The sequence below is a fragment of the Centruroides sculpturatus genome, unplaced genomic scaffold (genome assembly GCF_000671375.1).
Source record: "Centruroides sculpturatus isolate CEXI.00-Female unplaced genomic scaffold, Cexi_2.0 scaffold576, whole genome shotgun sequence".
In the NCBI taxonomy this organism is placed as follows: domain Eukaryota; kingdom Metazoa; phylum Arthropoda; class Arachnida; order Scorpiones; family Buthidae; genus Centruroides; species Centruroides sculpturatus.
Window position 1 is genome coordinate 437868 of NW_019384852.1, and position 12779 is coordinate 450646.

General features: G+C 30.3%; 1 protein-coding gene across 1 annotated transcript in view; it reads left to right on the plus strand.

Annotated features, from left to right (window-relative positions):
- The window catches only part of LOC111630503 (dmX-like protein 2), a 190820-nt gene extending 185372 nt beyond the window's left edge, over positions 1 to 5448 (plus strand). Inside the window, exon 56 of the mRNA XM_023374610.1 lies at positions 4077 to 5448. Within this exon, the coding sequence (XP_023230378.1) occupies positions 4077 to 4277 (201 nt within the window). The 3' untranslated portion in view covers positions 4278 to 5448. The remainder of the gene's footprint in view (positions 1 to 4076) is intronic.
- The last annotated feature ends 7331 nt before the right edge of the window (positions 5449 to 12779 follow it).

Below are 12779 nucleotides of genomic sequence, written 5' to 3' on the forward strand. Positions count from 1 at the left end.
TAGACTATAAATAAAATTTTAATTAAACGCTTACTGTGTGAAAATGAAAAAAAAATGAAAAAAAAGTGAACACAACCTTAGAGTTTCTGTGGTCACTTCACATCACTTTAAAAAATATTGAATAATTAAATAATTTCTGAATTAAAATCATCTATTTTGTACAATATTATTCATAAATGCTTAAATAATCATTATTTTAATAAAACGCATCATAATTTTAACCCCAAACACACAAAAAATGAAGAAGTTTAAGCCAATCTTCTACTCACCATGCTTGATGTACCAAATGCCATTGTCAACCTTCTAGACTTGCCATATGGTGGTGGTCGACATCTGACGTTCACGTTTTCACAATGAAAACGTCAGCCGCAACCTCTCTAATGATTGCATAAGTTTCTAGGCAATCATCGTAACAGAGCTACTTGATGCAGAGCACAAATTTCTAAGGAGTTTTGATTTTCTTTTATGTGGTACCTGCTGATACGTAATCCCCACATTACACAAGACCATACATAATTCTTTTATATTGAGCAATGTTATAAGTAGATATATAAGTATGTATTATATTATGATTGATTGATTCATTTTAATTACTTACATGGTTTATATATAAGGCCATTCATGGGTGCACATGCCCAGGGCCTCTACAAAAAGAAAATTATAAAAATTAACTTAAAAAATATAGAATGAAAAGGAAAAATGTAAAGAATGATTCAGGAAATGAAATGCAACAGGCTATATTAATAAATACCATATAAATTTAAAATAAAGAATGCTATAGTAGAACATCTGTACAGATTTTTATAATATAATTATATAATTTTTTTCCTTTTTTTCAATCTATAGCATTTGGTTTTTATTTGCATGGACAGTCTTGCTACAGGGGTCTCCACAACTGTAAGTGTCCTGGGGCCCATACATAAATCAATCTGTCCCTGTTTGTATTTCTAATGCCGATTATTTTTTTCATCCCTCTCAAAAGCCATTATAATAATACAAGAATTTCACTATAATTGATTAGAAATCTATATCAATGCGAACTTTTTCTTTGTTTGTTCTCTTACTGTTTCCCAGATTTATAACAGTTTATGTTCCATCTTGTACTTTGATATTTCTGAATTTAATATAGCTTACATTTATAATAAAAACTATATTAAATTCAGAAATATTAGTTTATTTAGTTTGTTACTTGCAATATGATTGCAAATAATGAACAAAAATATCAGAATTTTATTAACATTTATTTGTTTTAAAATATTAATACACATAATTATTTATGAAATTCTGAAGACGATAAAAAGTTTATCATAATTTCCTACAAAAGAATAAAAGTCAGTTTGAAAGCAGGTACAGATTATGTGGTGATGAGGATTATCTGTTGATTTTAAATCAACAAACTCTACAAACAGCTTGCTTTTTATCTAACGAGAACATCTTTGAAAACTGTGGAAGATGCTTTATGCATTGCAGACATATTCGTCTACCATTGCAATTTTTCTTGATTTTTCCTCCAAAAACACATACATACCTCTCATTTAGTTCTCTTCTCTTTGCTTTTTATACATAAATTCACACTTTAATTGAGATTATTAGATACTCTTACTTGAGCTTGTATCTTGAAAGTTGATTAATTTTCAGTAAATCTTCCCTCTCTATACTGTATAACAACTTTCAGAAACTAGCTGATGATTTTATCATAAGTTAGTTCTTTACAGTAAGAACTAAGTAATCAATTCTCAAATCCATGTCATTGGATATTACTGGCATTAAAATTTTTTGAGTTTATTTTAGCATTTATTATTATGTTGATGGAGTGTATCGTCAAAATCATCATCATCATCATCATTATTATATATTTAATTAACAATAATTAATAAATTAAAGAAAAATGAAATGAAATGATAAAATTTTATTGCTTGGCAGCAATTTTGTATTTTTGTACAATGCACTTTGGACTGCTCTATCTCAAATATTCCATTTAATTTTTTAAGAGACTTATTTAGATTAGCATGAACTGTATATGAATGAACTGCTAATCTAAATAAAATGAAAAAAATTGAAAAAACAATGTTTGAGACATTGTCTTCTAAACAGCATACTGGTATTATGCTTTCAATGACCATTTCATAGATAGTGGGTATATACTGGTGTGGTTTTTACAAAGATTTTATTTCCTTTCTATAAGTTTTTTGTGACATGTATGTCATTGTTAAAGTTTTATGCAGGAAATTATGATAAATAAAGATATTTTAGCTAAGTTTTTTTTTTACCAAGCAGTTTATTGCAGCTGACTCTCAATAAGTTTTAGTCTGCTTTTTAGCTGCTCTCACATTCACTGTATTTTAAGAAAACTGTAAGTTAAGTTTATCAAAATTTATAACAGTAAATCATAATAATCTGAGTTAGATCTAAAAAAATCATTCAAAATGATTAAATTTAATGTATAGTAATACTTAAATGACAATATCGTATTCATTTGACTACTTTTATTAACGATTACATCAATGTAAGAATATTTGAACAAATAAAACAATCTGCATGAAAAATATTTTATTTTTTCCAACTCTTGCACTTCTACATTTTCAAAAACATTGCATACAATATATAGCTTTACTTCTATATAATACTAGCTGTTACCTGCGACTTCGTCTGCAGGGATTTTGCAAGCAAACCCCATTTATATTCAGTATTTCAACAACCATAATAATTGTTATATAACACCTACCGCTGAGAATCAAACAAACTATTTTCAATTTGATCAATTTTCTGGAACGTTTACAATCGTTCTATTAATATAATCAAACCAATATGCAATAACAAATTCAAATTTAAAACGGTTTGAACATTTGGTTAAAAAATCGAAATATATAAAAATATTTATAACAATGTCTGAAATGTTATCAATTTAATACACCTAAGTACTCAATGAAGACTAAACGTAATTGAAAACAAAAAATTGCATCTAAAATAGTACAGTAGAAGCCGTTCTTCAGGTTAAGCCTTAATGCTCTCCCTCTCCCCTCGCGTGGGGAATTTCGAAAAATCCCTTCTTAGTGTGCATTTTCATGACGTACCCTAACTGTGTACCAAATTTCACCTCTTTAGGTTCAGTAGTTTGCTCTGGACGATGATGTGTCAGTAGTCAGTCAGGACAAGTAATTTTATATATTTATATATAATATATAAAATATTTATNGCCTAATATATAATATATATATATAATATATATAATTTATATATATTTAAAAAGAAATAATTTAAAAACAAAACACTATAAGCTCAAATAATACAAACACATCTGTTTATTCTTTCAATACCTTGTACATTAATTTGCATTGTATTAATTACTAATTTATCTATTGGCTTTTTAATAAATTTTTGTGTATGATACTGTATACAAATATTTTATTATTATTGTAATAAACGACTTATTCCTCACAGAAAAAATGGAGAATGCATATTTAAATCTACTTTTAAAATACGCTGAGTTTTAACTCATTTAAGATTTTATCAGTATGTTTGAATATTTATATATTTACTACTGTTACAGTAGAGATTAAAAGTTTATTAAAATGCCAATAATTCACTGTTAGCGTTCATCATTACAAGGGTTGCCAACTGCTCTCCTATTCTCCTTTTATCAACAACGCCCTTCTTTTAAGTATAATTTTTTATTATATTTGAAATATTACTAACAGATGATGATCCAATATTTTATTTCCTTATTAATTGTTTATTTTTATCACTGATTATAATAACAGAAAGAGAAAGACAGTATTATAATAAGAGTTGGACAACCAAATAAAATTTAGGGAATCAATTAGGGTTGCATTGTGTAACAGTTCATAATAATTCTAACATTAAGTTTAAAAACCTATTTATTGTCTATTTAATTTTCTGTAATTTACAGTTAATCAAAAAATGTTTATAAAAAAACTATATTGTTATAAATTTCCATGCAATGTGTCCTTTTTTATTTTTTTCTTGTATAAGAAAGTTGGCAACTCTAATCATTATCAACAGGAACAATTGTATGATGCATGCTCATAATTTATTACATCATTTATTTATTGTAGGTATGGGGATTACCACACTGTTCGATGATTTATTCGTTTCCCGGCGAACACATACGTAATACTCTTTTCCGTAACATCAGCATGGGAGTCACGCATCTGGACGTGGATTCATTCGGAAGACTCTTTTCTTGCGGTGCCGACGGTTCCATGAAATTAAGAATTCTACCGGACCGCGATCAAGTAGTGAACACGGTTTATTAAACTTATTTATTTGTAAATGACAGCCAAGAAAACATTTTTGCAATTAAAATATTGTATAACTTATGTTGTATATGTTGTAAATTATTTAATCTGGATTCTGTGCAACCAAATTATCATAAATTGTACAGGTTTTATCATATTATGAAATTAATTTGTATGTAAGATAATGTTAATAAGATAGCATTAGCAGATTATATTTTACAATGATGATATGTTACATTTTCCAGACATTAGAAGAAAATATATATATACAGTATATGTACATTGTTTAAATTTGACATATTATTGTAGAATACATATAGATATATGAATGTGATCAGAGAGATTTTCAATTTATAAGAACAAATACTTTATCGATTGGTGCATTCAACTTCCAAAATATTGTTCGACTATAAGAAGCCGCTGTTTTTTAAAATAAATCACATACTTTATTTTAAATGTATCAGATTAATGCCATTTCCTTTTTATATATAATTTAAAGAGAATGCTGCAAGGAAAGATATGGACAATTATTGCAACACCAACAAGTGATGTTTTTGCCTTAAATTTATTAAACTGTTAATATTTCAAACACGTTAAAATGTTTATAATTTCTTTATAAATTTGATAACCGAAGTGCAACGTTTTACTTCAGACGACTATCAATTAGAAATATATAATTTATTAGTAACGTTAATCGAATTTTGTAATATTTACTAATATATACATATATATGTGTGCGCTTAGATACGGCATCATCATATATGTAATAACATCGCTAACAGGAAATTTAATGCCGTCGTAGAGTTACCCGTTTTGGAATATTAAATGTCGAAAATATTTTCATTTTAAAAAACAGTGCTCTTTATGTATATCAAATTATCCGATTAATATCGAGAATAACAAATTCTGTGAAAACACCGCTGTAAGATAAAAATGATACACGAGCATACATTTCTCGGTCGTGTGATAATAAAAATCTGTTTTAATTATTCCTATATCAAATGTAATGAATATTATGTAATTTCTTGAAGATAATTTGTTGTCCATTGATCAAAGAAGACATCAATGGAATGTGTTAAATGTGGTTGTTTGTTTTATGCATCTGTTAAATAATGAGAGTGTAAGAAAAAGTTGCGGAGTAGTCTGTGGAGATTCGGCGACCATTTTGAAATGTGTCAAAATCAAAAAATAAAAAATTATCAGATACAAAGTATTAAATAATTTGCATTATTTCATTCGTAGATTATGTATAGCGAAATTAAAACCAATGTAGCAAATTGGAAGATATAAATATTGTTTCAAAGACTTTTATATATATATACAGTACATATTCAGTGTCATTAGATCATTTGTGAATAGAAAATAGAAATTTATGAATTAAAAATATTCTAGTTTCTATTTATGAATTATCTTATTGACAATCTGATAAAACAAAGATCATTCACCATATATAAGAAGAAATTACTACTACTGAGATTACTTTTAGTGGAATTTTTATTTATCACTTTTAGATAATAAGACACAAATACCAATAACACAGATGTTACACTTGTTTGAGTAACTCTACTCTGGCATAGCACTTGGCACCAGTATCGGTCGAGCATGACATTCGCAACATAATAGTAATAATTTTCTCTTTTTGTCAACTTAAGAATAATACAAGAGCATCTTCCTCTATTTTGAATTATCTTCTCTGTTTTGTTCCTACTCTGGCATGTTTTTTTTCAGATCTTTATTTAAATGCCTAATTTTTCACATCCTGTATTCATAATGGAAGATGATACAGTAGAACCTCGAAAACTCGGCCTTATGTGGACCGAAGGGTGGCCGAGTTTGTGAAAATGCCGGGTTATCGGGAATGGGGTTAAAAAAGGATAAGTATGCGTGTTTCCTCAGAAAATACTGTACTGTACTTGTATGTATTGTTTGCTTGAGAATACAACAGAGAATAAACTGTCCAAATACCCTTAAACAAAGGAAAACTTCGTCCTTTATGAAGGCATAGAGCCTTTACTACATGAAAATGAAAATTAATGAATACACTGTGTACAGTAATTTACCTGATAAGACAGACTTCAGAAAAATACTTTATGAGAGCTTTTATACTTTTATAAAGCTGTCTATAATGAAAATTAATTAACTAATGATTTTTTTGCCCTGCCAGGGTGTGGCCGAGTTATCCGGAGTGCCGGGTTATCGAGAGCCGAGTTTTCGAGGTTCTACTGTATTATATAATTGTCTGAAGAGAATTTCTGTATGTCAAATTTCTAACCCATTACTACACTGGTGTACAAAACTTAAGCAATGATGTAATTTTTATGCAGACCCACAAAATTGTAGAAACCTGTTTGTTACAATCAGTACAACACCCATTTCGATAGAAGGGTGATTCATATGCAAGAAGAAGACACCATGGGTGACGTGAGGGCACACAAAATGCATGCAGTCAATGTGTGCAGTGCAAGACTACAATAAAAAGAGGGCTTTAATTCCATTCTGTATGCGTTCTATTCATTTTTATGCTAGTATGCTTTCATCATCCTTTAAGTACAAAATACCGTCTATATTCCAAATTTTGTGTCTCCCAGGTGATTTCTTGCAGAGTTACAGCAAAAAAAACAATCGTAACTTAAGTTTTGCACACCAGTATACATTTTACAAATATAAACATCCATAAACTCAATTCTTAGACTAATGCCAAATGATTGCCAGATTACATCCAGCTATATTAATGCTACTAATTATTGATAGTAATTAGATGGTTTAGATAGATGATCTAGAAAGAGACCTAATGCCTACCTCTAGGCCAGTGATTCTCAACCACTGTGCCATGAGATTTTTGAAGTGTGCCATCACTGTGAATATCCATATATAAGCGACATCAGACAAGTAGTTTAATCGGTTCTACCTTCCTAGAGCGCATTTGGAAATTTAATCGGTTTTACTGTTAACTGCCAGTATTTACTGAGGCGTTTAGAAAATGTGACCTAAATAACCAATTGTGTTTAAAAATCACTGTTATGACATCACCGGTTGTCCTGCAGTACTTACCAAAGTAACTGCAGGACAATCAAATTTTTAAATTATTAATTAAAAGTGTACCATGACAAAAAAAAGGTTGAGAATCACTGCTCTAGGCCATCATTTGATAAATTTAATAACTATAATTAAATTAATGTTTAATTTTGAGGGTTCTAGAACAGGTTGCCAAAACGTGGCGGATTGGATGATTACAGGTGGCACTTCAGTCAGTTCTGAGTGAGCCGTCGTGGTGTCGAGTTTTGAAGCAGAGTTTTTGCAAGAGCATTTTGTGTGTTTGTTTTTTTTTTATTTTGTGTAATACAATGTGATCTATTTGTTCTTTTTCAACATTCTTTTAGAGGTTTGTACTTTTCTATGTTTTTTTAAATTCCTTTTATCCATTACAGTGCAAAATAAAATGACCAAAAGAAGCACAGAAATTGATAGTAGGCATGAATTTAATGAACAGTGGGAAAATGAGTTATTATTTATAGCAAATTCATCAGGAAAGCCATTTTGCATTGTTTGTGAAAGTACTTTTTCACATAATAGACGACATGTTCTTAATAGACACTATAAAACACAGCATCAGACATAGAGAAGAAAAAATGAAGTTTGTTTTTGGATCTGAGTTGCGAAAAGAATATGTGACTAAGAAAAAGGAAGAAATCAGAAGAAGAAAAAATATATTTGCTAAAGTAAGTTTTGTAAACTTAGCAATGACAGAAGCGTCATATGAAATTGCTTTAGCATTGGCGAAAAAAAAAAAAAAAGAAACCTTTTTCTGACGGAGAAGAAATTGTTAAGCCTTGTCTCCAAATATTTGCACGTCATCTTGATAATAAAGGTATTGAAAGGAAAGCAGACAAAATTGCTATATCAAGGTAGACAGTTATGAGATGTATCGAGGAACTCTCTCAGGATGTATCCCAGCAATTGGAAGACCTTGTCCATTCTTGTACTTTCTTTTCTCTAGCTTTGGATGAATCAACAGACATAATTTGATGTTGCACGGTTAAACATTTTTATAAGAGGAATTGATGATAATCTTAATGTCTTTAAAGAACTTGCCAGTCTGGAGTCATTGCATGGTAAAACAAGAGGATCAGACATATTTGAAAAAGTAAAATCATGCCTAGAAAATCTAAAATTAGATTGTAGCAAACTCATCAGTGTGTATACCGACAGAGCGCCATCAATGATAGGTAAAGTCAATGGCACTGTAACTTTGCTTGAAAATTTTTAAAATCATCCTATACTAAAATATCATTGCATTATACGCCAAGAGGCACTGTTTGCCAAAACTTTAAATATGCAACATGTTATGTTACCGGTTATGAAATGTGTGAATAAAATTAGAGCAAAAACATTAAACAGACGAGAATTCAGAGAATATTGTGATTTGTTAGATATGGAATATGATGATCTTAACCTTCATTGTGAAGTGCGCTGGCTTTCTAGAGGGCATGTTCTGAGTAGATTTCGGAAATTGTAAAATGCTGTTTTTAATTTTTTAGAACAGGAAAATGAACTACCTTATGAAAGAACCCTATTATTTGACAACAACTGGCTATTTGATTTGGCATTTTTAGTTGATATTACTAGCCATCTCTATGATCTAAATTTAAAACTACAAGGCAAGAATAAATTATTTCCTTGCTTAATAAATAGCATCAGTTCATTTGAAATGAAATTAAAACTGTTCATCTCTCAGTTAGAAAATGAGGATTTGAGTCAATTTCCATGCTTAAAAGAGCAGAGTGAATGTGCTGAGAATAATAGCAATTTGATCAAATATTGTATATTGAAAAATCAGGATATTGCAAGGGACATTTGAAAGTCATTTTCATGATTTTGTTAAAGAAGAAAACTGCATTCTCACCTTTATAAACCCATTTCACTTGGTGAACAAAACAAAATGCAGATGCCTAGTAATGTACAAATGGAACTGATTGATTTAAAAACAAATTCATTCTTAAAAATAAAATTTGATGAGCTTTTTCCAGATCAAAATGCTTCTGATGTAGTTAATTTCTGGCATTCATTCCCATGTGAAAATTTCCCAGAGCTAGAAAAATTTGCAAAAAATTATATATGTTGCTTTGGAATGACATACCGATGTGAACAAGCATTTTCATCAATGAAATTGATTAAAAGCAAAACAAGGTTGCGAATAACTGATTCAAATTTGAAGAATTCTCTGCTGCTCTCAGTAACAAACTTAACACCAAATATTAAAAAACTAGCAAAATCCAAACAGGCTCAAAAGTTTCATTAATGGTAAGTAATGTTTATGTGCTGTAATAGATAGTTTTTTACATACAATAATTAAATCATTTTAAAAAGTTAATTATGTCTATAAATGTACTTCTATTAAAAAGATTATTAAACATATGCCAGGGCCAGGACTCCTAGCAAGCAGAGAGAACAGACAAATCCAAGTTCCAAGCTGATTTTGTTCTCAGTGTCAACAACTGTGGTCCAGAGTTATCATCACCAAATGAGACACTGGCAGCTATAGCATCATCATGAAGCGATCACCCTCTTGTACAGGAGATCATTCTTGACTATTGTAGACTGGTGCTTCATTAAACTGGTGTAAATTAATTAATTTAACTGCATGATTAAGTTATTCCTTTTCCTCCCCTAAGCGAAGCAAATTCTATCCTTATCTCTATTTACCAACCCCTAACCATGAACGTATAAAAAGTGCTCGAGTTATATGGCGCATCTGAACTTGTCTGTCAAAAAAAATTGGCGCATGGTATGCAAAAGGTTGGCCACCCCTGTTCTAGAAGAAAACAATTGGCACAAAGCCAAACTTAAACCCACAACTCCCATTTGCCATACAGATGCATTACCAGTTACACTACCCAAAACTCTGTCATATCTTTGCTTCCAGAACTATTAATTTAGATAAAACTCTACTAGTTATCGGAACCATGGAAAGGCAGGGGCAGAGGGGACACGGGTCTGAGTGCCAAGATGATGGGTTACTAAAATTCCAAAATTGTTACCTGGCAAACTAATAAATTCATAGAAAACCCACATATGAGTATGAAAAATTATATACTGTAAATAAAAAGTGTTTTTTATTGTTTTTAAATTCATAACAGACTAATGAAAGGCATATCCAAAAGGCACAAATTTTAGTTAGCCCCAATGCTCTAGTCACTGCCCTACTGGTGCACTAACCATACTATATTTTATTTTAAAATCCATTAATTTCTAATATTTGACGTAAATACTTAAAAGTATCCTGTTTATTTAAAAGCTTTTAATTTTTCACGTATAATTAGCACCATCATTATACATTTGTGAAATGCCACTGTATTTTTGTACTCGAGAAATATGCATGCTCATATTCCAAATGTAAAACAGGAAAGTTACAGATGCCTGACTTAGACAACTCAAACTTACAAGTGAGCAGCTATAAAAACCTACTTTTATTATAACTTCATCACTAATAGACCTATAAATTCCCATTGTCGTCCACTTTTCCTTAATCTTGAGAATGGCATTAGATAGATGAAAGACGAGACCAGATACGGAAACCTTAGGGGCAGAAGGCCCCGATTAACTATATACGAATGTCCGATGCAAACTGGAAGTCACATTATTTCGATTCTAAACTGTTCCTCCGAAAGCAGTTAATAGCTCGTTATTTTTTTTCTTTCGCAATAATTGCTCATTCTATTTTTTTTCTTTTTATTGTCAAAATATACAAAGCAAGAATTTAAGCATTAAAATCTAAATTTTTTGCATTAGAATGGTTTATCCAAATAGCCCAATTAGTTTATATACAGGGTGATTGAAAAGTTGTATGTGTCAAAATATTAGTTTGCATAAATTGTTTGTGTTATTTTTATTACGTCTCTTGCTGCAAGACAACACTATAGTGACTGTCGTAGAAGGTGGGTAGTTCCAGGTCGGAACAGTTCCATGCAAGTGTCAAGACTGTTCCAGTGGAACTACTAACACTTAGTTTTTTTTTTTTTTACCTTTATGAATATGGCTTTTCTTGGAATAGTGAACTCTTTATCTGGATTTGAAAAACTAAATGAAAGTGTTTCACGAGTTTTTAGGAATAATCAAATTAATTTAGAGTTAAATTTATTGATATTCTAAAAATTTACATTTTTATTAGAGTTTGTAATTATTTGTTTTATTAGTAACTAGCAGCTATGCCTAGCATTGTCTGGCCAAAAAGTAAGATGATGAAATGTTAAAACAAAAACCATATTATAAGTTTGATTATTTTAGCCTACTATTGCTAGGTTTATCAGTGTCAAGGTGATCATATCAAAAGGCATAAGGTTTCTAGGTTTTACAGTAGTACAGGTAACCCCCGTATAACATGGCACTTCTATAGCACGGATTCACTCTAACACGGTTCGAAAATTGGTACCATCCCCTGTATAACACGGTACTTTTATAGCACGGATTCACTCTGACACGGTTCGAGAATTGGGTAAAACCCTCGTACAACAGGAAATGTAATAAATTTTTACATACTTAAGTAATAATAGTTCACGAAAATTATTATTTTCGTGAACTATTAGTACTTAAGTATGTAAATTTTCTCTTCTCGCCTTCTGTCGATACACGTGGTCCTTCTCGAAACTTGTTTCAATGTTGCCAGATCGCGACGCTTCTGCTTCTGATGTTGCCGAATGTTTTTCCCTTATTCCATACTTGCTTTATTCTTCATAAGTGCTTAGCACCATATAAGGAAATTTATAAAGACCTTTTAACTAGAAGCAAGCAATCTAAAATTACATACATTTTGCAAAAGGTAAAGCATGGATCTGAAGATAATGCAGAAAAATGCTCAGAGGATAAGGATAACTTGCCAAAAAGAAAACGCTCTCGGTTAATTAATAGTGTTTTTAGTGATGACGAAGAAAACATTGTTTAATTTATATTAATATGTATCACTTAAAAAAATTTTAATGAAGATATTTATCTTAATTATGAAAATATACTAGCATGTTTTTTAATTTTTGGAACCTAACCCTCCTCTTTGTATTAGTTCTTTGTTTCGTATAACACGGATTCGCATAACACGGCAATTTTTTGGAACGTAACTACCGTGTTATACAGGGGTTACCTGTATATATTTTCTTTAGAGTCAGAGTTAAGTAAGAATAATTTGGAGCAGATTGACCAAAAAGCAAAGAGAGAGAGAAACATTCTATTATAAATATAAAACTGACAAAGAGACTGTCTAATCTGACAGACTAAACAATTCCAGTGGAACATAACAGTAATGAGGAACTGTCTAGCTTAATAATTCTGATGGAACCATCTAGCTTAATGTTGGATCAGTTCCAGAACTGGATTTTCCATCTCTACTCTGCTGACTATTAATAGAAACTGATTTTTATGTGAAAGTCATAAAATCGGCTGCAGTGTAGCTTTGTTTATTGAGAAAATGAAATGTTTTTTTTCCAGGAACAACAGATTTTCGTTGTCGAGCATTATTTTGCCAATCATTCT